A 25,337-nucleotide genomic window follows, 5' to 3' on the forward strand; every position below is an offset into this window, starting at 1 on the left:
GTGCTTTGCCTAGCCAGCAGCGTGGTGGAGGGAACAGCTGCTTAATGACAGACTTTAACCAGCCGTGCTCCCTTCTCCTGACACAACAGCTGATGAAAATTGCAGACCTCAAATATGTTCTGCTCCGCTGAAGTTGTGTAAAGCCCTAGAGCATAAGTAGCAAATTCGTGCTGGGCCACTTGGGGAGCTAAATGCTCAAAGAGTAAGCTAATGGACAGCAGATAATTGCATAGTGCACTAAATACACAGGTAGAGCTGTACTACACATTCAGGGGCAGCTGGCCAAGCTCCCACTTCTCAAGTCAGGCACAGAAGCCTTTTTTGATGTTCATGTGTATTTTTTGTAATCACAGTAGCTTTCGTGTGTACTTTATAGATTGTTTGGGGGGTTTTTTGTGGCTTTTTTGTGGTTTGTTTTTGGTTTTTTTTTACATAGTGCAGTAGTGATGAGAATGAAAAACCAAACTGCAATTATTTGCCTTCCTTCTTCCTAAGCCCAACCATACAACACATGAAGAATTCTGTGGGTTTGCTCAGCAGGCTCCTTACCTCTCCTCTCTGAGAGAGAGAGAACATTTACCCAAGCCAAATGAACAAAACATGCAGACACTTGCTTCAGTTTGCTTTAGCCTTTTATCACGTACAAGTAATGTTCATTAAATGGCAGAGACTTGGTTGCTTTGGATATTTTGCTTAGCAAACATACATAATGAAACATCCAGGGAGCTCTGAATGACTAGGGGAGCACCACTGACAACAGAGGGGTTGCACTTTGCAAGTAACACTTAGATTAGTCCTGCTGCTGGCTACTGATGAGTTTGAGCCACACTGGGAGAAAGGGAGGGAGGAAGCAAGGAGCAGACAAGAAAAGTTGCCCCTCCTAATTCTGACATTTTCGATTTTTGAGTCACTAACTTGCACTTTAGTGATGTCTGAAAGTGATTTAAAGAAAAAAAAAATAATTTTGCACAGTGAGTGTCTTCCCATATCACCCCATTATCTGAAACCATTTTGGTCACATTGGCCCTCAGGCTGAACTTCACCGTCTTCTGTAATGAAAACAGCCTGGACATCTGCCACTTAACTAAGTGTCTCAAGGGTTTATGTCCCAAAGGAATCAGATGCTGATTTAACAGAAGGTTCCCGTCACAGGACATCCATCTTGGGAGGCTTCCACTTCTTGATTACAACAAATCCCAAAATATCTGTTTGAATGGCCATACTCCAACAAAGTAAACCACCCCTCCCAACTGACTACCAGTTCTGGCTGTGACTAAGTTAGTAACTCTAAATGATAGCAGCAGTAGGGTAATCTCTAGAGCAGCCATAAAGTGGTAGGATAGTACATGTGATGATACTAAAGTATTTTGCTGCAGTAGAGAGCATTTGAGAGCCTTGAATTTGATTGTTGGCTCTTGCAGAGTTTGCTGGCTATAATTATTACATCCCTTAAATTCCACATGGAATGGGAATAGAGAAGAAATGCTAATTATTTGTCTTCCAAGTAGGAGGACATGGGATCTTAATCACTAATAAAGAGTGGAAAGTATAGAGGAATAAGAGAGCTGAAGCAAAGTAAATTTTACTGATTTGATCTCCAGAGTCCTTCCCATAAGAGCCAAGGTAGGAGAATAAGCCACCTCAGAATGCCTAGGAGAAATAAGTCTTAGTAGGGTACTGCAACTTCAGTCCATGGAAAGAGAAATGCCTTTTGCTTTGAGCTAATGATAAAGGTGATACTTGCTTGTCTCCTGGTATCTCAAGGACTTGAAACTGTACAGTCTCTGTTGGGCGATGCTTGACCTTCACTTCCCTAAGCTTAATGCCTAGGAGTGCACACAGCACATTCTGAAATACAGACAAGATTTCTGTGCAATTAAGGTAGTTTAACAAGCTCTACTGAACCTGTGCAACTCATACTTCACAGATGCATGGTCAAGTTATTGTCTGTTTTAGAGGCGCTTTCAATAGCCCCCACCAAATTTCAGAAGTTTTCATCATATGCTGCATGCATTCAGATTTTTTTAATGTAAAGACTTCAATAAAAATGGTTAAAAAATCTACAAAGCCAGGGACAAGCCCCATTAATCTCCCCTATTCTTGCAATTGGCAAAAGTATTTTTGCAGACATATTAAAGTATTTGCTTGGAGATTTTTTTTATTTTTTTTTTCCCAGTTGGAGTATTTGCCTAGACTCTTTTTTAAGGGAAAAAAATGGACTTACATTAGATACAGGATCTTGTAGCTGGGAGTGTCAGGTGATCTTTTGTGAAAAAATGCCACTAAGAGAACTACTTATATGTGAAAAAATGAGAATCATATAATGGAATCACAGAATGGTTTGGGCTTGGAAGGGACCTTAAAGATCATCTAGTACCAGCCTCTCTGCATGGGCTGGGACACCTCCCACTAGACCAGGTTGCTCAAAGCCACATGCAGCCTGGCCTCGAACACTTCCAGAGAGGGGGTATCCACAACTTTTCTGGGCGACCTGTTCCGGTGTCTCACCACCCAAGCAAGAAGGCAAAAGCCTAGCATGATATATAATGCATGAACTTAGAAATACAAAAGAAAAAAAATACAAAATCTACATTACTGAGAAATACTGTTCTACTGTGAGTTGTATCTGTTACAATGCCAATAACAGCAGAACAGAAGGGTGGAAACTGGATGACAAGTAGAGCTAAATAATGTCTTCCCATGAGGTGAAAATACAGGTTAGTTACTGTTGAGAACAAGATCACTGATGGAAGCAAGCAGAAGTGGTTCAGAGCTGCTCTTGGGAGCAGCAAAGAGTAGTTCAGAGCAGTGAAGCTAAAGATCCTTCAGGAAAGGAGGGGGAAATGTGGGATTCAAGCTGATGCTAGCAGCATGGCCTTTGCTGGCAGGAGAGTGCATTTCAGTGTTCAAGGGAGGTGGCTTTAGGTCTTCAAATGCCAGTTCTGGTAACATGATAAAGTTCAGGGTGAGGTTGGCCTCTCAGGGTGGTTGCTCAGGGAAGGTGTGAGGTTTCCTCAATATCTCCCAGATGTTCATCCCGGGACAGCACTATATAACCCTGTTCCCCAAGGGCTGCTTCCAATCTGAAGCTGTATCTGTGCTAAGGAGCCTAAGAAGAAGATGTGATCATGAAGAGAGCAGCAATCTCAATTTCAGGAGGAGAGAGAAACAAAGAATATTTCAGTAGAGATATTAAGTTAATGCTAATAAAAAAGCAATATGCCAGAGTTGTGAGAGACTGACAGGTATGGGACCTGTGTAGATTACCTTTGCTGCGTGCGTACAATCAAGCTTTATAACAGTCCTTGCAAAGATTTAATTTATAAACATGAGAAAATGTGATTCTGTGAAATATGCAACTGATAATAAATCATCTTACTTTTTACTTTGGGGATATAATGTGAGGAAGAGAACAGAGCCTGTTTCTGTGAGAAATTAAAAACAAAAGAAGCGGCACTGCTGCAGATACTGTATCACTTGTGATTAAGGGAAATACTCTTTGTGTGTAGGTACATGTGATATGCATTTGGTCCTCCCCAGTGCTTTCTACCACTTAAAAGTAATCAAAATGGAATTTGGGGAAGAAATGATGGCTATTCCACAGGGCATATTGAAGACACAGGCAGTGGACCTTCTCCTAGTTTTATGTGTCTCGATTTATGTCTCAATTTTATTTGTCTATACTCATAGGCTTAGAAACAGAAATAGGTTTTGAGAGAAATTAGTCTCTGGCCTCCACATGAATAAGATATGAAGATAAATAAACTCAACCTGGAGTTAGCCATACTTCTGTAACTTAATCACAAATGCTTCTTACCTTTGTGTCTGAGCTCCCAAGGAAATTTAACAAAAAGCTTGCACACTGTTTTGAGAGTAAAGCATTCCCTTGAGTTTCACCTTAAATACAGTTTGGTCAATTGATTAGTGTCAGCCAGGAGAAGTTGTGTTGCAGGGGAATAGCTCTGGCATGTTGATTTTGCTTCTGTCCTGTCCCCATACAAGCACAGCTTGCCTAAAAAAGGCCAGGAAAAGTTAACAGTATGGTCCTACCTCATGGGATGGGTTTCTCTGCAACTGTTAGTGGAAATGAAAGTGGTTTAGGTCTCCTTCATACAGGTGTCAGCCATCCCCATTCAGTAGATACTATGTGGGGAACACAACCTGAAGAGCTTCTCGCTGTCATGGCTTGTAGCTCTCTTGACCTCAGAATCAGTGTTGTCCACATCCTGTGGGGAGGCAGCCATCTGCAGCATCCCTCCAGGATTGCTCCCTGTCATAAATATTCTGGCATTTTGTCAAATGAAGTTTTAAATAAGGCACATTTTGGCTTCACTGAGTCTGGTTTCTTTGCCATGCTCCTGCACTGTCACCTTCTGCAGCCCCCTAGTTTTTTTGCATTAGTCTCTGTCTTGTTGCACTGGTTGTAAGTAAAACAGTAAATGCTATAGGGTAACATGCCATAGCTACCCTTCCAGCTCCCTGGCATGTTCTTGTCTGCAATGAGAAGGATTTCCCATTTTTACGGACTTCACTGTTGCCACTACTGTCCTAGTTACTCCAACACCTTCTGGCTGTGTCTGTAAAATGTGCTGTTCCGTGATGTATCTGAGGTCAAGTGAAAGCTGTGAGTGCTCTAAAATTCTGTTATTTTGGATTCAGAAACTTTATTTAAATTTCTCCCAGGATACACTTTAATACAGCCTTGACATTGGAAAATGAGTGGATAGTGTCAACAAGTAAAACTGAGATCCTGATCATGATCACAGAGTAGCAGGCATTTCAGGTAAGAGTAGGAATCTTGCAATAATATTCATTCTGGCTTTTCACTGCTGCTCAGGAAGGTGAATGGAGAAAAGCAGTTACTGATTGCATTCTAGTTGTCATGGCTTGATTTTTGTTTCACAGGATACATGGGTGTCCTTCTAGGCCATAATCTCATTACTTAAGCAGGCAGAGTAAATGCTATTGAACTTCTGGTGCACTGACTTTTTTTTAAGATAAAACTGTGGCACGTGTCCTGTGTTTGCACTTTCTTCTGAATTACAAGAAGAGACAGAACTTCAGCTCACATTTCCAGGGCAGTCCTAATACTCTTCCAAGGATCACCTCACCAGAGATAGGCCACATACCATGGGCTTGTCCCTCTCTCAGGAAAGGCATCCCTTCTTCTTTCAGACTGTCAGGGGTCAGACTGTCTTCCTTCAGACCCTACAGGGGCTTGGGGCTGCCATCTAATGCTGGGAACTGGGATTATTTCAGTGGGTTGAACTCAACTCAAAACTTGCAGTGCCATGGCCAAGAAAGGCTTGAGGGAGAGGGTGACTAGCTGCTCTCCTATGGCCAGCTTGAGCAAGGGAGCAGGGGGGAAAGTCAAGTGTTTTAATAGCGGGCTAATAGGAATTGACCTCAGATAGCATTGCAGTCATCTGACACATGATCTACAACAGATGCTGACCCAAAATTAGAGATCTTGAATTATGTTAAAAGCACTGTGAAACAAAACAACAAAAACAAAACCCAAAACAATTAATACTTCTTAGTCATCATCTTCAAATGACAAGGTCAGACTCCTTCCACCCCTTCAGGACTATCTCTTCATACACCATGTTTTGGCGATCTTGAGCCAGAATAAATGTGCACATGCTATTTTTGCCCCATCTTCTCTCACTTGTGTGTCTATATCCATGGAAGTCTTACACAGACCTGTATCAGAGCAATAGCTATTTCCCTCAAATTGTCTGGCCAGTGGTTCTTGCCCTTACAAGAAACCCAGACAGAAGCAGAGATGCAGATGGGATAGCCCCCAGGTCACACCAACTCGGTGGTCTGATGATGTCAAGTGTACAGAGCATCGAGTCTCTCAGGGGTCCTTCTGGCAGTGCAGTTCCTGCAGTGGTGACAGGGGGAGGCACAACAGCCAGACCCAGCTGGTACATTTGATACTGAAAATTTCAATGTGACAGGATTTAGTACATGACAGACAACAATAATCAGGAAGGAGATTATTTGACACAGGGGAAAGACTGTCCCCTACATCAGCTCACTCTTTCACTGAATACTTTGTCTGTCTTCTGTTTTTTTAGGGGAAGGCAGATAGGAAGAAATGTAGGGGGAGGGGGAACATGTTACAAATGTTTGCTGAACCGAATATGCATTTGGCCAGGTTGCTGCCAGATTGAGCAGGCTTTTGATGTCACCCTTAGGTAGATAACTAGCTAGAACAGACTTGGAAAACACCTCAGGAAGAATCCCAGCTTCAAACAAGCTATAGGAACATGCCAGCTTCTACTAGGTCACAGTCTGCTTTTCCAGGATAAACAAAATTAAGGACTGACAAGAATGACACGGTTTGGATTTTACTTGCTCTTCTTTGAAACACATGCACTGGTCAAGTACTGACCACATGGTCAATGGTTAACTTCAAATGAAGTAGAAAATGTGCCCTTCTAGTTAGATACAGACTATTGAAATTCTATGCAGTAGGTAGATAATAAAACAACTTTGAAAGCAGAAGAGAATCATATACAATAGGCGCAGCTTACTCAGTGGATTTTTTTAGTGCTTTTATGTCTACTCCAATACAAAATAAAAGATCAGTCATCCACTAGTCTCTGTGAGAGGAGGATCATGTGAAAAATGGTTAAACTCTATACCAGCTTAAGAGACAGACTTTGGATTTTTGGCAACAGAGGTTTGTAGCTGTAGACTGGAACTAGACCTTTTCTGCCAATGTTAGTGACTAGTGCTGAAAGTTCATGCAAAATAGGACAAGCTAGACCCTTGACATTTTTCTCAGAATTGTTGCTTTTTAAATCACTGCCTTTGCATGCAAATGTTTGCTGTATTTATCCATTATGCATGTCCTAGAAATTTGATAGAGGTCTCATATGCTCCTTCTACGAGGCTAAAGCCAGCTGCAGTACCCAATTTTAAAGATGTGGTTACTGGCTTTGAATGTCTTAAGTGTATTATTTGGTATTCCTCTGACTCGGATCTTTTGGATGGGAATTTTAAAATGCTAGTGGCTCTGACTTTAGTGAACATTAGAGACAGCACAAAATTATTCATAAAAGAAGACTCAAGGGGTTGTTACTACTTCCTCTAGTAAAGAGTTCATCTTTCTAGTGGTAATGTAAGGTGTTGCAGAAGGCATGGCACAGAAGTAGCTGCAGATCTTGGTTCTTGCCTTTTTGAGAAATGTTTTAGGAATACGACTTACTTCAAGTAACCTCATCATGTACTTACTCTGATCATGCTCAACCTGAAAGTATTGTGTGCTTTTTTCTGTTATTTCTAAAAGAAGGGTCAGCCATATCAGTGGCTTTGTTTTAATCATGTTTAAATAGTGATGTACCATGACATTTTCACCTACTACCATATTAAGTTAGCTGTTCCTTAAAATCTCAGGAGAGGTTGTCATCACCAGTAGTCTTTCTTCCAACATCTGGATTTCTAGTTCTCCATGTTTGATGTGAATAAGCCAGCTGAAAGTAGGATGGCATCTGAAATGTGCATAGTCAAGATAACTTCTCATATTAAGTATTGTCATTATTACTGCCTAGTTCTGTGTAATTTCCTTGACATGCTACAGAAATCTTTGTAGATATACATTCTGTTGTGTGTGAAAAAAAAAACACAGAATACAGATGCCACTGATGAAGTTTTGTTTTCTATTTTTGTTCACACAAGAGGTGTACAAAATAGAGTCAGATAAAAAATCAATATTTTATCCTGATTTGTATTTTTCTTCCTTTACGAGAGATTTCATTGGAAATCTAACAGGAAATTAGACTAAAAGATTATCAACTGCATGGCTGGCATGCCATGGAAGATTAATTGCCTTTGTCTTTCATCTTGCACCCAAAGCAGCTTTATCAAGTATCTGGCATTTCTTGTGTATTTAAGGATATCAAATATGGTATCAGCAGATTCAGGAGCAAAAATATTCTAAGGCACATGGAATATAAAAGCTACACAAGTTCTCATGTAGTGTCTGGAAGCTGAGGATGAAGAACCTTCCACATATCACCTTAATGTGAAAAAGGAAAAAGAAGGCCACAAAAGCTAAACCATCTGTACAGAGCCCAATTAACTGTTCCTTTCCTGAGAATTTTTCAGAGAAGCACTTAGGAGGATTACTTTTTCAGGGCTAACCTCCAGAGTATTTCATCATGGCAGCAAACCATTCCACAGCAGTATAAATTAATGGCAACAGAGCCCTTACAAAAGTTCCTTTTGCATTTTGCCAGTTTACCTTGTAGGCAGATAGATCTCTCTGCAGAGGGATCATAGTGGCATGCATCTTGACAGAATCTGATTTCTTAAAGCCATATTTATCCTGGGGACCTTGTCAGAAGCAGATTTCCGTCCTCCACAGACTGGTATTCTGTAGTTGTCCAAACCAGGAAGGAAGCACTTGTGCTTGTGAAACTGTGCTGGAAATAATTCAGCTGTTTACATGTGACAAGAATCTTTTAAACCTGAAACTGGCTAGCCATTTCTCTTTAGATTGAAGCTGCCAGAAGTACTTCACTGTTGACAAAAGAAAAGAGGGGGAGAAAGCCATGATCAAGGAACCCTCTATATGGCATAATCTAAGGCTATTACTGACAACAGCAACAGAGAGATTCAGCATCTTTAGAAAGTTTAATTGAAAATATTATAACTCTCTATACACCTTGATACTGATTACATCATGACAAGCAGCATCACAAGCAGAAGCTAATTTCAGAAGCTAAAATGTTTTCCAAAAGCTTTTTGAGTACAGTTTTATGCATCTACTAGGGGGTTTAGCATCTGTAAATTAAGTATAATTTTAGCTCCTCTCGATGCACTATGTGTAATTTATCTATAACCTAGAAAAAGTTGCATGTAGCAGCTGCAGATATTCCATATCTAACACATAGCATTTTCAGGAAGGGACAAATTTGAGCAAAACAATTGAAAATATTTGTAACCTCAGGTGTTCAGGTCAGAACACATTGCAGGAGAGAGGTTTGGCAGATGTCAAGATGGAGAAGTTGCTGTTTTCTACAGCTTTTTGTTATGTTGACAGTGCAGCTTTAGTTTCAAAAATAAAGCACATTTCACAGAAAGAGTGGAAAAGAACAGTAGGAAAAAATGCTCATTTCTGCTATGGGGTGAGGTTTTGTTTGAAGTCAATGGGATTTGCTTGTTCATATGGTCTTTGGAAGGGAAAAAAACACATCAAAAGACTGCAACAGAAAGACATTTTCAATTGAAGGACTTCATTACAATTACCTGATGAGAAATGTGATGGTTTGTTCATTCAGAAAAAGTGGTATTAGAACTGCTGTAGAAGTAGATAGACTTGAGATTTGGAGGGTGGGTTTGGTGACATGTTCCTGGTTGGCCTCATTGCCATGGTCTGTCAGCACACATCAGCTGTAACCCACAGGAACTAAATACTTGTGAAAACAAGTCGCATTTCATCCTTCACGCTTTTTGAAGCTAATCTTGTTTTAACAGTTTGCTGAGTGTATTTAGATGATTGATGCTGTCACCTTGCAGATAAAATTTGTCATTCTGTCATTTATATTCAGTATTTTAGAAGCGTTTTGGTGCAAGCTGAAATCTAAAGCAATGTTACACATTTTTTCTGTCGTTCACCTTAGTTATAAAAATAATCCATCTAATTCTCCGTGATTCATTGGCAGACATTTCCTAAATACAGACTTTGAATGAATTAGTAGGTTAGTTGAACCTTAGTATGTCTTGAAATACATGTGTGATATTTCTTTTAAAATAGGCTACAAGGAGTTATAAATTCATATAGGATCAGAACCTTGTGAAATACACGGTAGGAGAAGATATGTTTAGTCCTGTGCATTTTTGGCCTAGTTTTGTAATAAATATCATAGGATAGTACTAGCTATTCACAACAGGTAACATGAGATGTGGTGAAAAGCTTATGTTCCTAAAAAAAAGTTTGAGCTGCTGAAATTTCAGCATGTGATAATGTCAGTTTTTACCTGTGCAGATGACCTACAAGGACTGTGCTTTGTTCAGTTCAGGGCTGAGGCCTCAAATTGGCATTTAAATGGTCTTGTATCATCCATTATTACTATCAGGTAAAAAAAAAATTACTCTAAAAAGAAAGAAATTGACTTCTACTATAGCAGGATTTCCATTCCATGCTTCAGAAATAGATATTTACCTTAGATCCTAGGAGACAGTTTATCTTCAAGTCTACCTGACTTGAACTTACTGTCTGTACAAAATGAGGCAGTTTTCGGTGTCACAAGTTGCAGGTTAACTGCTGCTGAACTCAGAGAAATAAGGTCCAGCCTGGGGTGAAACAACGAGAGCTGAACTTGCTTGTTCCTTCAGAAACTGGGTGCAGAACATTGCTTCTAATACACTTCCACCTGTGCTACATAATTTTCTCTTTCTGTGTTTCAACAGGCCTTAAACAGGGGCATTGCTGCTGTCAAAGAAGATGCTGTGGAAATGCTGGCCAGCTATGGGCTGGCATACTCCCTGATGAAGTTCTTCACGGGTCCAATGAGTGACTTCAAAAACGTGGGTCTGGTGTTTGTGAACAGCAAGCGAGACAGGACCAAAGCAGTTTTGTGCATGGTTGTGGCAGGAGCTGTAGCTGCTATATTTCATACCTTAATAGGTAAGGTCACTTCACAACTAATTAATGTCTTTTAATTTGCTTCCCTTTCCTGCTCTTCAAACTGATGAATCTGTAGGCTTAGGATTTCATTTGTGCATGCAACAGGAGATGCAAAAGAGCAAGCCTCTTGGTCTGGTATCATGCCTATCCACCCAGTTTTTATTGCTTTTTAAACAGGTTGTTAAGTGGCAGATTCTACATCCAGGGCTTGCCTGCCTGGTTGCTCAGCATGCTACTCATCTCTCTCAGTCAGGTGTGTGAGCAAAACTTTGGCAAGGTTGACAGGTTGCATGAAGCTGGTAGCTCAGTCTTCCTGTTAGGTAGTAGTGATCAACTATCAGTATCTGTCCAAATGGTTTAGCAGAACTTCAAGGTGAGCTTGGTAGGAATGTTTGTCAGAACTCTGTGGTCAGTGTATGCCCTCTGTACCTATTCCTTTGCTACTTATCTCCCAATACAAAACTCTAAGCAAATTGGTGCCAGTATCCTCATTAAAATACCAGATATTACTCTCTACTAGCACTAGTCATCATCCACTTCTGTTGAATAATTAATCTGTAAGAGAAGTAGTAATTACTAAAAGCAAACTGAGACCAGCTCCATGAGTGTACTCTGAAGCAAAGAAAATACACATGGAGATATGAACTGAACATGAAAAGTAAGGCAGCCATAGGATTTGCCAGTTCCTGAGAGGCTGGACAAATGCAGTATCAACTGAACCATCAGCCAGTACCACAACAATAAAAAAGCGTGTGAACTGGAAGACTTGAACTTCATCCTCTCCAAGAACTGCACCGAATTCCCTACACCTTCTGGCTCATTCGACCAGGCCAAAGCCTCTGGACCTCAGCAACAAGGAACAGGAGACGCTGAAGGAAGAAGCAGAGAGCACCTGCATTCCACAGGTACTATTTTAAAAGCTGGTAGCTCTAAGGCATGGGAGGAGGGAGGTAATGCAACAGCCTGTGGAGGCATGTGTTGCTTGACAGTCAGTAAGGCTGAGCTGAGTAACCAGCAGTAGGGGGTCATTCCATGGCAGGAAGGTGGGAAATGCGAATGTGATGGCAATATCTAAAATTGTTTTGAAATTATGGAGGGGCTTGGAAGTGTGGTATAATTAATTATTGGACTATTAGAATCATAGAATATCTTGGATTGGAAGGTACCTCTAAATGTCATCTAGTCCAACCCTCCTACAATAAGCAGAGACATCTCACACTAGAACAGATTGCTCAGAGCCCCATCAAGCCTGACCTTGAATGTCTCCAGGGATGGAGCTTACACCACCTCTCTAGGCAACCCATTCTAGTGGTCCATCACCCTCATATTAAAGAACATTTTCCTAATGTCCAACCTAAATCTACCCTTTTTTAGCTTAAAACCATTACCTCATGTCCTATTGTTACATGGTCTTATGAACAGGTCTTCCCCAGCCTTTTTATAGGCCCCTTTCAGGTACTGGAAGGTCACTATAAGGTCCCTCTGAAGCCTTCTTCAGGCTGAACAACCCCAACTCCCTCAGCCTTTCTTCATAAGAGAGATTCTCCAGACCTCCAATAATTTTCATTGCCCTCCTCTGGACATGCTCCAACAGGTCCACATCGTTCTTGTGTTTGGGGCTCCAGAGTTGGATGCAGTCCTCCAGGTGAGGTCTCACCAAGGCAGAATAGAGGGGCAGAATCACCTCTCTCCATCTGCTGGCCACACTTCTTTTGATGCAGCCCAGGATGTGGTTGGCCATCTGGGCTGCAACCACACATTGGTGGCTCATGTCCAGCTTTTGATCCATTAGTACCCCCAGGTCTTTTTCCACAGGGCTGCTGTCAAGCGTGACCTCCCCCAGCCTGTATTCATGTCTCTGGTTGCCCTGGCCCACATGCAGGACCCTGCACTTGGCCTTGTTGAACCTCATGAGGTTCACCTGGGCCCACTTCTCCAGCTTGTCCAAGTCCCTCTGGATGGCATCGTGTGCCTCTGGCATATCAGCCTCACCACCCAGCTTGGTGTCATTGGCAAACTTGTTGAGAGTGCTCTCAATGCCACTGTCCATATTGTTAATGAAGATATTAAACAACACTGCTCCCAGTATGGACACCTGAGGGACACCATTTGTCACCGTTTTCCATGGGGACATCAAGCCATCGATCACTACTCTCTGGATGTGACCATCCAGCCAGTTCCTTATCCTCTGAACAGTCCACCCATCAAACCCATATCTCTTCAACTTAAAAAAGGATGTTGTGGGGGACTGTGTCAAAGGCATTCCAGAAGTCCAGATAGATGACATATGCAGGTCTTCCCTCATCCACTGATGCAGTCACTCCTTTGTAGAAAGCCACTAGGTTGGTCAGGCAGGATTTGCCCCTAGTAAAGCTGTGATGGCTGTCCTGAATCATCTCCCTGTCCTCCATGTGCATTAGCCTGCCTTCTAGAAGGATCTGTTCCATGATCTTCCCAGGTGAGGTGAGGCTGACAGGTCAGTAGTTCCCAGGGTCCTCCTTTCTACCCTTCTTAAAAATGGGCGTCATGTTTCCCTTTTCCAAGTCACTGGGGACTTCACGTGACTGCCATCACTTTTCAAATACCATGTGTTAATGTCTTACCATCATTTGTATATCAAGAACAGGACATTCTGCTGGTCAGCATGTTGTTCCTGCCTGAGTTGGTACATGAACCATCTGGTAAATACAAGTACTTTTCCTCTCTGTTAAGGTTGTAATAAATACTTAGAGTAACAGCTCACTAGCCATGGTGACTCTGTGCCAAGGATAAGCTGTTGCTGATTTTATAAGCAGAATCCATGCATTCGAGTTAATTTAATTCACCAGTATCATTGGTCACTTCTTCAATATGTTTACAACTGAGGCTGCTTTATTCAGTCAGTGTTATAAACTTTGGGCCATTTGTACATTTGGCTCTTGTATTTCTTTGCTTGGAATGCTTCTTCAACCCTCAGAGTTGCTCTTCTGGTTGCTCACTTGTTTTCCTGCCAGTTCTGGTCAAAGTTTCTGGCTTTGCCAGCTGGATAAAGAAATATTTTCTAGTCATCCAACATTTTATTTTAAGCTATTATAGATTTTAAGAAAATTTCAAGTATAATTATCAAATTTCTAGGTGAAAGACACAGCTGGATTTTCCACGTGGGACTTCTTGAAGGGAGGTGTTTGGGGCAGGTGTTGGAAAACATGCCAGTTAAGTTTCTTGCCTTTGCCTGGAAGTAGAGCCCTGCTGAGTATAGAACCTCTGAAATGACCTTTGCAGCTATTGGGGGAAAAGAAAGAAAAATGAAGGCTGTACTTCCCATGCTTTATGTGCTGAATTAGAGGGCTTCACACAATCTTTTATCTGCTTGTGGTGACAGATTGCAAAATATTTTTTAATATTTTAACTTGTCTATGCCTGAAAATACGCAAAGGCCACAGTAGAGGCTGGCAGAGCGCCCGAGAGAATGGAGTTAGTCACATTCCAGCACCAATTGCCTTGGTGATCTTGCCAAGTTTCATGTTCCAAGTTTCCTTTGAATATGTTTCAAATTCTGATTATTTTTCTCTGACCCGCAGATGCACAACCTGCCTAGCAGGAGGAAGAGAAGGATTCCAGTGACAGAAAGGCAGCCTCCTAGGGCCTGCAACTATGCCCCAGCAGCTGCAGGCCTATCACAGACTACCTATGGGAGACAAAAATACGGGTTACTGATGCTCGTCATATGAAAAACAGAAACAAACAGCACTCAGAGGACTGGATTTTTTCTGCATGCCATGAATATGGGGCTAAGGAACATGACATGACTGTCTGCCATGGACTGTCAAAGCCTGAGAAGAAAAAGGCAACAAAAAGCCCAATGAAATAAGAAGGAGCACCAAAAGTCAGGAGGAAGAAAACAAGAGGTGGTAGAAACACAGTGACCACAATGAATCACCACATTTCCGACTGTGGTAGAGGTTATTTGCAGTGTGCACACAGCTTCTCACAAACAGCAGCCTCTGCTTATTTAAAATATCAAAACAGACTGTTTCACCCAGCTGACTCATTCTTCATTGCTTCAGCACCAGCTCCCCACTACTGCTCCCCCGCAGGGGCTAACACAATCCTCTGTGGGAGTGACTGGCTGAGCCAATCACTCAAACTCACAGTTGCAAACTCTGGGTCCCTAAGTCATCACCCCACCGCGTTCCTGTGAATGTCTGCAAAGTCTTCACCAGCAGTTCCTATCAACTCTTCTTTATAGGTAGCAGTAAGAACCAAGAAACTTGTTGACTTGACCAAAGAAATTTGAAAACATGTTCTCATCCCACTTACAATGCTGCTTCAAACCTTGGTCAGTACAGTATTCCTGCATTTGTTGTTTCAGTTGCCATCTGGAAGTGGAAGATAGTACGATGCCTTCCTTCCCTTCTGCTATTTTGGGGGCAGCTAACGCCACCAGTTGGCGTTTCCCAGTGGGAAGTTTGCTACATAGCCAGAGTCCAAAGCATCTCGTTATTTCAGATAATGGCTTTTGGTGGGGATATTGGGCTGTAAGAGAAGAGATTGAGGATGCTAAGCCTGTCTTTGCTTAATTTTGACATCTTACTAAATTGTCAGCTTGACAGAGGAGAGAAATTATTATATAACATTATGCTGATGTAGTGTGTTCCGTGGCGTTGCTGGTAAGCCCTCCATACTAAGTGTGCTCTTTTAACACCATTGTCATGAAGGACATGCACGTTTTCTTTGGCAATAAACCAGAGTTTTTCAGCCACTAGTTGTTCACTAGTTTACTGAGAAATAGTGTACTGAGAAATTTTACTGCATTTTGCATATTAATATTACTTTCTACAGCTCTCCGATGTTCTGGAAATGGAAAGGCAGAAGTTACTTTAGGGAAGTATCCTCTTTGCTTAAGTATAGACATCCTTAACTTGTGCCAATTTATTACTGACAGGCTGGCGGGCATGGGCTGCCCCTGCACTGATTGCACAGGTGAAAACTTCTAGCAGTTGCTAGTAATTCCACTTCTTCTTTTGAACTTCTCACATGCATGGCCACTGTGTGTACATGAAATATTTGCATAAGAAGCGAGACACAGATGTAATTACGCCACTTGAAGTGTACAGTACTGGAATTCTGTAGGGACTAGGAGTTACAGAGTGGCTTATGACAACCTGAGCTATTTTTTCCAGTCAGTCTTGTTCCTACATGCCCACTGTACAGGCTTGTACTGAATGTTTTGCCCTGGAAAAAAATGATAGCACAGAAACACAAATCAGAGTATAATCCAGGCTTCCTTTTTTTTTTTCTTCCTTTCTTTCTAAAAGATGATAAAATGTTACTCATTAAAAATGCGTCCTTCTTCAGCATCTTCAGATGGTAATATGCTTCTCCAGCTGCCCCAACCCTTCTCCCACAACAAGGGCAGTTGCTTATTAGGAAGGTATTAAGGGCAAAGGAAGAAGGAAGAAGCCTATGACCAAAGCATTTGTGGATTTCAGAAAAATAATGACTGTTTTTTTAGATAAAACAGACTAATTTTGAGTCTTGAAAGATATTTCAGAGACCAATGGTCATTGATAGGTTTGAGAAAATGAGCTAATGCAATTTTGGAACTAGATCTGAGCATGGAAGATGATTGCAGTACAGTCTGCACTGAGATGCTCCTAAACTGTTTGTGTTGGTGGTTCTTTTTAATTCCTTTATTACTATGAGCAAAAAAAAAAAATCACAAAGCCTAAAATAGTCCAGTCATCTGGGTTTTTACAAGGAGAACACAGATTTTTGCTTCTCCTTTAAGTCAGGCTAATCAAAGACTTAAAGAAATTTATGTACTCTGTGCCATCTCCAAATGAAGATTTGGTATTAAATTTTTTTCTTTCTTTTTTTTTGAAATTGGCATGTTCCTGTCTGCCCAAATCACTTGAACAAAATCCTGACCAGCACTAGTTTTGGCCATACGAGCCATCTGTCTGGCAAGTAGAACAGATTCTTACTTCTCAAGTTCTCAAGTCTCCGAGTTAATTTTTTAAACTGGCAGCAAATAATGAAAATGGAATGCATCTAAAAAGAATACACTTTAACCCAAAAAAACCATTTTGTTCTTTTTTATCCTCCGATAAAGCTAATATTGACATTGGTAGCTCTGTGTCTGAAAGTAAATGGCATCACTTCCTGTAAGGGTTTCTTTTTTGTTTTCTTTATGATGTAAGCATGACTTACAAGGTAGTAGACAGCCCTAGAATGACTGTGGTACAGCTATTTGTTTTGAGACTGCTGGCATAATTGAGAAGGTGTTCAGTTATTTTAAGAATCTCTGAGGTTTATCTGGTAGTAATTGGCTTGTTAGAGAAATAGGTGTAAGGAAGAGGAGATCCAATTAGGTATGCAGATTTCAGTGTCCTTTCTTAATCTTCTGGGTGTTAAAACTCAAATGGAAACACTAAAAGCAAGAATTCCAGCTTAAGTTCTGTAGCAAAACTAGTCTATAGACATCAAAATAAATGAGGTATTAAAGGAGAGCAAACAGGCAGCTTGTTTTGGAGCTGAATTTCCCTGTTTTGGTTGAAATGATGCAAGGAATGGGAAGAGCCAGATACCTGCTTTCGGTTCATGTAATGCTCCTCAGCTCTCTTGTCTGTGGTATTAATTTTGTACCATGCTTTGTAATAAGTTTGTAAGGTTGGCCAAGGTTAAGTTCTAATTGCATCAGCGCTTGCTTTATTCATAGCTCAGAATGCCTGTGCATTTGTCAGTAAATCTCAGCTTGCTAAGCCCTTCTCTGTGAGGATGGAAACTTTAATTGACATTAGCAAAAGTGATGATGTGCTTTCACTTACATGGGGAGAAAACAGTTTATTACTTTTAAACTAGCTTTTAAGTTTAGCCTTTAAAATCACATGAAAAAATGCATTTAGGCTTCTTTATGGATGAGGGAGAGAAGAAATAATTTATAGCTTCTAGTGCATAGCTGTGATATCCCTAGAAAACTTAAAAATATGGTGCTGTGGTGGTATAAGTCCCGTGAGAGTGCCCTACCAATAAACTACAATGCTGTGGTGAACTGTCTGTTCCTAGAAGTGAGTCTCACCCTCTGACTGCTCTGATTCAGTATCTTTTCCATGACAGAAAACTTAAAAGAAAAAAAACAAACAACAAAACAAACAAAGAATTGTAACATCTCAATGGCTTTTTAGAACCAAATAAGTTAGTTATTACTCACTTTTTAAACACTTTTTAAAAGTCTCCTTTAAAGCAGGAGAAGCCAGTGCAAGAAGTGTGTGGCGAGCATGGAGGGTGACTTCTGCAGCATGCTGTCTTTCCAGTATTGCACTGCTGGTGAAGGTCCCTCCTCTGGAGCAGGATCCTCAGCACCTGAACTCTGATTCTGTGAGTCCCCGTATGGGGAATAAGACCAGTGTGTTTCCTGCAGCAGTTTTCAAGTTTTTGTGCAGGAGAAGTGTAAAGCAATTTCAGCAGGACGTAAGAGACAGCTCAGTGAATCTGACCCTCACGGGTGACTTGCTGTAGGTGACTTTCAGACTTCTTCAATCAAATAAATGGATTCAGATATACTGCCTTGCCATAAAAATGGCTTTCCACAAAGACTTGCACACAAAAGTCCATGCATAACAGAGTTTTAAAAATACTGAGCAAAAATTGATGTATGGATGTTTGTGCAAAAAAAAAAAAGAGGCTGTATTTGATGTGAGACTGGACTGCAACAAACACATGAACATCTAAAAGAACTAAATTGACCTCTCTGGACTCAGGTGATGTTAGAATCCTGTTGTAAAGATTTTTCCTAATCCCATTCAAAAGGAGACAAGACTGGGAGTGCCTCAGGAGGATAGCTAAGCAACTTGGGGATTAGTGGGTAAACTGAGAGACTGTGAGTCTAAGGAGTCATTGTTCAGATTAAAGACATATAGATAGGGACCAGCATAAGAAAAGGGGGATTTAAAAACATTTTACCATCTTTTGGGCTGTCTGGCATGAGTCTTGTGCCTTTTCCCAATGCTGTCATACCCCCTTTTTTACCATGCATTAAAAGGTTAATTTTCCTGAAATACCCTGCCTGAAGGTAATAGAGTTGTTACAAATGGAAAGTCAGATAGTTGTTCACACTTAAAATCATTGTCTTAGAAAAGATGCAAGTGGAAGAGAACTGAGTGCCCTGGGCTCAAGTAATTCTGACATTACTTGTCTTTTACCACCTTATCATTCTTTTAACAGCTATTACAAATGTACAGAAAAAACTACATCATATGCAGGTCTAGAACAGAGTTTACAGAAGGATAAAAACTATTTGGATTATTATTATGCTATTTGCATATTAGATGAGTCCTCATATTTCAGATACTCCAGTCACAGCTAGCTGCCTGTTATTCCTGCTCACGGGGAGTACTCTGGGATTATTAAAACAGCTGTATAACATGAGTACTAACAGAAACGCATGCAGTTCTTTAGAGAGGCGTGTGGTGAGTCCCTGTGTTGGTGCTGTCTTCGACTCAGCACCTTGGGAAGAGAGACCTGGCAAGAAACAAGTTGCCAAAGACAGAAAATTCTCATTTTGGGTTGAAACAGGACAGCAAAATAGCACACTAGCAATCAGAAATGACAACCCCTGATTTTTAGTGATGCCCATTTCTGACTTGTGGCTCTTGAGATGCCAGCTCTAGATAAGAAAAAAAACTAAAGCTGTTCGAGGCTGCTCAGAGACTACAGTGAACCACGCAGTGCCCGGACAGGTCTCAGCAGAGGTGGTCATTAGGAGTAAGGGGGAGACATAATGAGTGTGATTTGTTGCATGTCTTTGCAATTGTTAGTATCTTTTTAGAGCTTTGGGCAGATTTACAGGTATTGTCATGAGAATGCGGTGACAATAGATGGTTTCAGGATTTACAAGGTACTACATCCCATAAAATATACAATGCCTGGTGAAAACAACTTTTTTAACAAAGAGCCTTGAGTCAGTGAGAGAGCTGTAGATTTTCTGGAGTACCAGTGTGTTCATTTAGCAAACAGATGTGGCACTTATTGTACCCATCTCCCAGCTCAGCCATTTGTTATCACTACTCTGCCAAAGATTACTTGAAAAAGAACCATGAGAATACTCCTTAGTTATAAACAGCAGCTGGTGAGGCTGAAACCCCTGCAGCTGTTTGCTAAGTGGATACGTGTTTGAGCTCCTAGGCATCAGTCTTTCAGGTACTCCTGAGTATCTCACCCAGGGTCCGTACGTAACCTTTTTTATTAATTCCTGTTCTTGTGTCTCTACAGCATATAGCGATTTGGGGTATTATATTATTAATAAGCTGCACCATGTGGATGAATCAGTGGGAAGTAAAACTCGGAGGGCCTTCCTTTATCTTGCTGCCTTCCCTTTTATGGATGCCATGGTGAGTGTCTTGATTCGGAATTGATTTTTAATATGAATGGGGTTTGGGGATCTGGGTGTTGGGGTTTTTTATAACCTTAGTTTGCAAAGTCCATTACCTGATGGGAAACGGGAGGTGTGCAGAAGGAAAGTGTGTCCTTTGCAGGGAGTAGCTCTGCATACACCTAGACACATCATTTCCAGCTACCTGGAAAAAAGCATCTGGGTGGTCTTTGAACATCCAGAGATCATGAAAAATAAAAAAAACCCTCAGCTGCATTGAACTTGGATCATTAAGTTTTCTTTTCCAGATAGAACTCGGTATAACTCAGTGAAGCAATGATTATTACGCTTCAGAGGTGCATCCAACTGGTGGATGACAGGAAACATTTTTTCCCTTGGATTATTTAGTATTATAATCCATCCTGTACAGCATCTATTTTATGAAGAAGGGGCAGTTTCTTATTAGATCTGCTCAGAAATTTCTATACGGTCTGTAAACTTATTTCCATTCTTCCTTTCAGCCCTGGCAACAAGGAGCTGAATACAGTAATGCTTTCCCTGCATTACTGGCTTAACAGGTTCACATCAGGTACTGCTGGTCTAAAAGAGCTTTAGAAGTTGTGTGTGTACAATGTAACAACCAGGGAACAGCATTCTGGGACCTGAAATCATTCACTTACATGATAAAACACTTCCCTCCAAACTCTTCTCTTGCCTTTTTTCAGGCATGGACCCATGCTGGGATTCTACTGAAACACAAGTACAGTTTCCTAGTGGGATGTGCCTCCATCTCCGATGTCATAGCTCAGGTAATGACTCCTCACAGCAGTCACTGTTTCCATTGTGTTAAGATCTAGATGCTTTCTTAAACAGAGACTCTTTTGCACAGATTGTCTTCACTCTCCACTGTGGATAACACACTAGAATAAGTAGTCTCGTGTGCTGTTCTCTGGCTGTTTCCCCATTGTGTGGATGCTGTTTACTGATAGTTGTGGTTTAGGCTAGTCTCACTTGAGTGGATCAAGTCAGTTCCAAAGCAATGTCAGGAGAAGGGAACCAGGATGGTTTGGCCTAGGGTCATGCCTTCCAGCATCTCCACAACCCTGCTGCAGCATGGTTGAGAAAGAAACTATATATACACGTGTATATCTGGGAAAAAGAAAGGTCAGGCAAAGAGACCCATGACTGCTACCAATCTTGAGGCTGATGGAGTGCTTTGAAAGGAACCTTTCTCCACCCTGTGCATTCTCCCCCGTATTTTGCACAGTTGCTGTGAAATCCTGAGTGGGGCTTGTTGGTGGGGAAGTGAAGGCTTGATTCACCAGATCACCTGTCAGTTTTGCACGTGCTGTCTAATCCAGTGAAATGCTGTAGTGTAAGCCATCTTCTGAGTGGCAGTATGGCACAGTTCTTGTTCCTGGCCCAAAAGCTGAAGGCTAAGAACTGTAACAAAAGGGATCTCTGGTGATAACCCTTGGGTGATGCAGAGACCAAATGTTGTTTGAACTTTCATTTGTGAGAGAGCTGTTAAATACCCTGTTGCCTTGCACTAGATGCACTTTAAAAAAAGCATTCATACCCATTGCAGATGGCCAGTGTTGTAGCATTTGAGAATCAATATACAGCCCTCTATTTAAAGCATATATAAAAATAGTATGAAATAGAGTCCCAGCACCTGCAAAATAGTTGCTGTGCTGCCCCCTTACCAGTTGAATGGTTTAATGCCTGGGTAAGAAGGAGGATAATAACAGTACAACATGAAAGGAAATATGAAGTCAGCAGCACTTTGTTCAATTTTCCATAGCATTTTCCTCCCACTAAATATGACCAAACTATACACCAGGTTGAACCATTCAGTCAGCTGCTATTCTATGTTTGGCAGGTCTGCCCCTCTACAGTACTGCACTAAATCCCTGAAGATAACACCAATTACTGTAAATGACCTTAACCCTCAGGATCTGCTCTTGTTCTGATGTGACCTACAAAGTTCACTGACCATAGATGCATGTCAGGTCATACACAGCTAAATACAGAAACAAAATCTTATTTTGGCCGTGGTACACATGCCCTTTCTACAGTGGTTGGAGAGTGCGGTGCCAGGGCTGGGAGGAATAACACACCTGTCATCTTCTCTCAACAAAATATTGCACAGAGCAAGAGCAAATCTGGAAGACAAAAAGTTGTGACCCTCCATACCCTGAAACTCCCTACACCTGTATCTGCTCCCTACACAAGCAATAGGCACTCAAGCAGTAGCTAATTCTCCTTGGGTCACTTCATATACATACTTTTTGTGACTGACTTTGCTACTGTTTGCTGAAAAACAATTTTTTTGTAGGGTTCAGAAGAGCAATTTTGCAAACCTTCATGAACAGTGTAGCCTCCTAATAAAAAATCTGCACAGTGTGTTTTTTCTCAAGTATTTCTTGGACTTGTAACAATGAAGGAGAGAACCTATCCCTGGACAATGTGGTTTGTATTTCTTGCAACTCACTTGAATGCCAGGATGTCCCAGCAGGATTGTTCCTGATTTTGTGGTTCACAGTAACAAATACAGTTGGCTTTCCAGGAGTGATATGGAATTTAACAGCCACACCATCAGCTCTGTGCTTAACAAAGAGAATGATACCATACAATTGAATTCCTTTGCATTTTACAGATTGAGAATTTAATCTTAGGAGACTGAATTATGAGCTATTCGTTAGCCCAAAAGTTTCCATTTCAATTACATCAATGTGGCACTTGGATAGCTGAAGAGAGAATGATGAAATGCTGAAATTTCACTCAAAAAAAAGTAGAAAATTAGGGTGACGTAAGACTTCCTGCTTCTAAATGCTAAAGTGGATACTTTAAAACATCTGGCTTTTTAATTGCCACTGTCCCTTCCTGCCCCCCAAAAAAAGAAACCAAAACTGTTGGGACTTAGAAGCTGACCCTAGAAGCATGTCTCCAGTCTCAGTGTATATCAGAATAGCACGTTCTCCTGGGAAGGGTGATACTCAGCCACATGCTTGCTGCCAGACCTTGCCAGACTTTCCTTCTCCTGTTTATGTCTCCTAGTCTGACACCTGCCCATACTTTCAAGTACTGCTTAATAGAGCTTCTGTGTGATGTTAACTCTTGCTCTTCTCATTTGTATGACCAAAGGGGGCCTGACTAAAATTTCAAACGTTACAAGCTCAAAGTCACTCAGACTATGGTCACATGTGGTAACTGATTCAGATAGACCAGCTTGGAGTCAGACAGGAGACCTGTTTGCGTTAAAGAAACACAGAGACTAATTACTGATCATTGATTTGTTTGCCCTGCAGGTTGTTTTTGTAGCCATTTTGCTTCACAGTCACTTGGAGTGCAGGGAGCCGCTCTTGATACCCATCTTGTCCTTATACATGGGAGCACTTGTCCGATGCACCACGTTATGCCTCGGGTATTACAGGAACATACATGACGCCATTCCTGACAGAAGTGGTCCTGAAATGGGGGTATGTCTTAGTACCTGGCACTTTTTCAGATTAAATAATTTTAAACTTACTTTTTGTGTTACAATACTGTATTAAACCACTGTGCATGAAGAGCTTCCTCTCTCCATCCTACAGGAAAAAACATTTTCATTTTAAAAGACATCATAGAAGCTATTCCAGCAACAGTGCACATGAGGCAATGCTTCCTGTGCTATGGGTGTGCTGTCTACTGAGCACCTCTGTGCTAAGGTCTGTACTGAGCTGTAAGACAGCACAGCTTGAAGTAAGTGAACATCTTATTTCTCAGGGAAGAAGACCTCAAAATTCCTCTTTTCCCTCAAATGTCATACTATTTTTCACATATCTTTGCCTGGTAGCCAGAACAAATTATGCAGATAGATATCATACATGTTAATTATTGAGACCCATGACATAGCTTCTTTTGAATCAGTATTACTACCATGAGTGAAAATATTTTTGGTTCTTCATACTGAAAACTACTGAGATGAATGTACCAAACTGACAATGGATGGGAAAAGCAAAAATCCTTTCTCTGTGCTTTTAGTTCAGTTCTGCATGCTATTTCCTAAAACCACTTTTATTTTAATATATTTTCTCTATGTGTTGCAGGGAGAGGCTACAATAAGGAAGATGCTGAGTTTCTGGTGGCCTTTGGCATTAATTTTGGCAACTCAGCGAATAAGTAGGCCCATTGTCAACCTTTTTGTCTCCCGGGACCTAGGTGGCAGTTCTGCAGCCACAGAGGTAAGAAAGTCAGTGCTCCTCTTTACTGCAAATGATCATTTACATAGAGTTGCCTCTTTGTTTTCCTTCTAAGCTGTGCTGGCAAAAAAAAACAACAAAAAAACCACACACACACACAAAAAAACCCACAACAAACGAACAAAAAAAGTGGCCTAAGTACCTTTCTATTTAGTACTGCCTGGACTCTTGCCATGAGCTTTTCTACAAGGCCTAGTGGAACCTCACTCTCAAGACCAATAGAATTTTTTTCACTTGACAGTTCCTGCGTCCCAAGTTTTCGTGCTCCACATATAGGTGTATATGCTCTGGAGCATTTATATCCCAGAGATTTTAGGATGGTCATCAGGAGTCCCATGTTCTGCTGTTCCCTGTCATGTGTATCTATGGCTGTGCAACTGATGTGAAATAACTGTTAACTGTCAGGGCATCACAAAGAAAAGGGTTGAGATGTATGGGAAGCACATTAAAAAAAATCTATCTCCTGGTTGGGATATAAAAAATGCCCTGTTTCTCTTGAGGAATTTCAGATTCCTCCAGTACATCCCTACAGCTGATGGGAGCTGGATTTCTTACTGTAATGTGGAGCTCAGTGCTCACCATAGGCTGACCTGTTCTCTTAAGAAGTCTGAGGGACCTTTGCTGCCACTTCGGTGGGAGGATGTCTGTATCCATGTAGCATTAGCAAATCCCTCATGTATTTTTTCTATAGGAAAAGCAAAGCTGTAAGGTACTAAAGGGTCTGGTAGGAAATGGAGTCCACAGCGGAAAAAAGGTGTTGGAATCATTAGCTCATCTGAAGTGCATCTATACCAATGCACACAGTATTGAGCAACAAACAGGGGGAGCTTGAAGCCATGATACGCCAGGAAAACGATGACATAGGCTATCACAGAAACATGGTGGGATGCATCACACAACTGGAGTGCCACAATCGATGGCTACAAGCTCTTCAGGAGGGATAGAAAGGGAAGGAGAGGGGCTGGAGTGGCCCTGTATGTCAGAGAATGCTATGAAACCTTGGAAATCAAGTGGAGTCATTATGAGGTTGAGAGTGTTTGGATTAGGTTAAGGGCCAATAAAGCTGATACCGCTGTGGGAGTCTGCTATAGATCTCCCA

General features: G+C 41.2%; 1 protein-coding gene across 2 annotated transcripts in view; it reads left to right on the forward strand.

Annotated features, from left to right (window-relative positions):
- The window catches only part of ANKH (ANKH inorganic pyrophosphate transport regulator), a 109,230-nt gene that overhangs the window by 46,746 nt on the left and 37,147 nt on the right, over positions 1 to 25,337 (forward strand). For both annotated transcript variants that reach the window (XM_051609503.1, XM_051609504.1), the window contains exons 2-6: positions 10,426 to 10,642; positions 19,895 to 20,013; positions 20,720 to 20,803; positions 23,306 to 23,476; positions 24,086 to 24,220. In XM_051609503.1, the coding sequence (XP_051465463.1) occupies positions 10,426 to 10,642; positions 19,895 to 20,013; positions 20,720 to 20,803; positions 23,306 to 23,476; positions 24,086 to 24,220 (726 nt within the window). The remainder of the gene's footprint in view (positions 1 to 10,425; positions 10,643 to 19,894; positions 20,014 to 20,719; positions 20,804 to 23,305; positions 23,477 to 24,085; positions 24,221 to 25,337) is intronic.

This window comes from Apus apus, chromosome 2 (assembly GCF_020740795.1).
Source record: "Apus apus isolate bApuApu2 chromosome 2, bApuApu2.pri.cur, whole genome shotgun sequence".
NCBI classification, from domain to species: Eukaryota; Metazoa; Chordata; class Aves; order Apodiformes; family Apodidae; genus Apus; species Apus apus.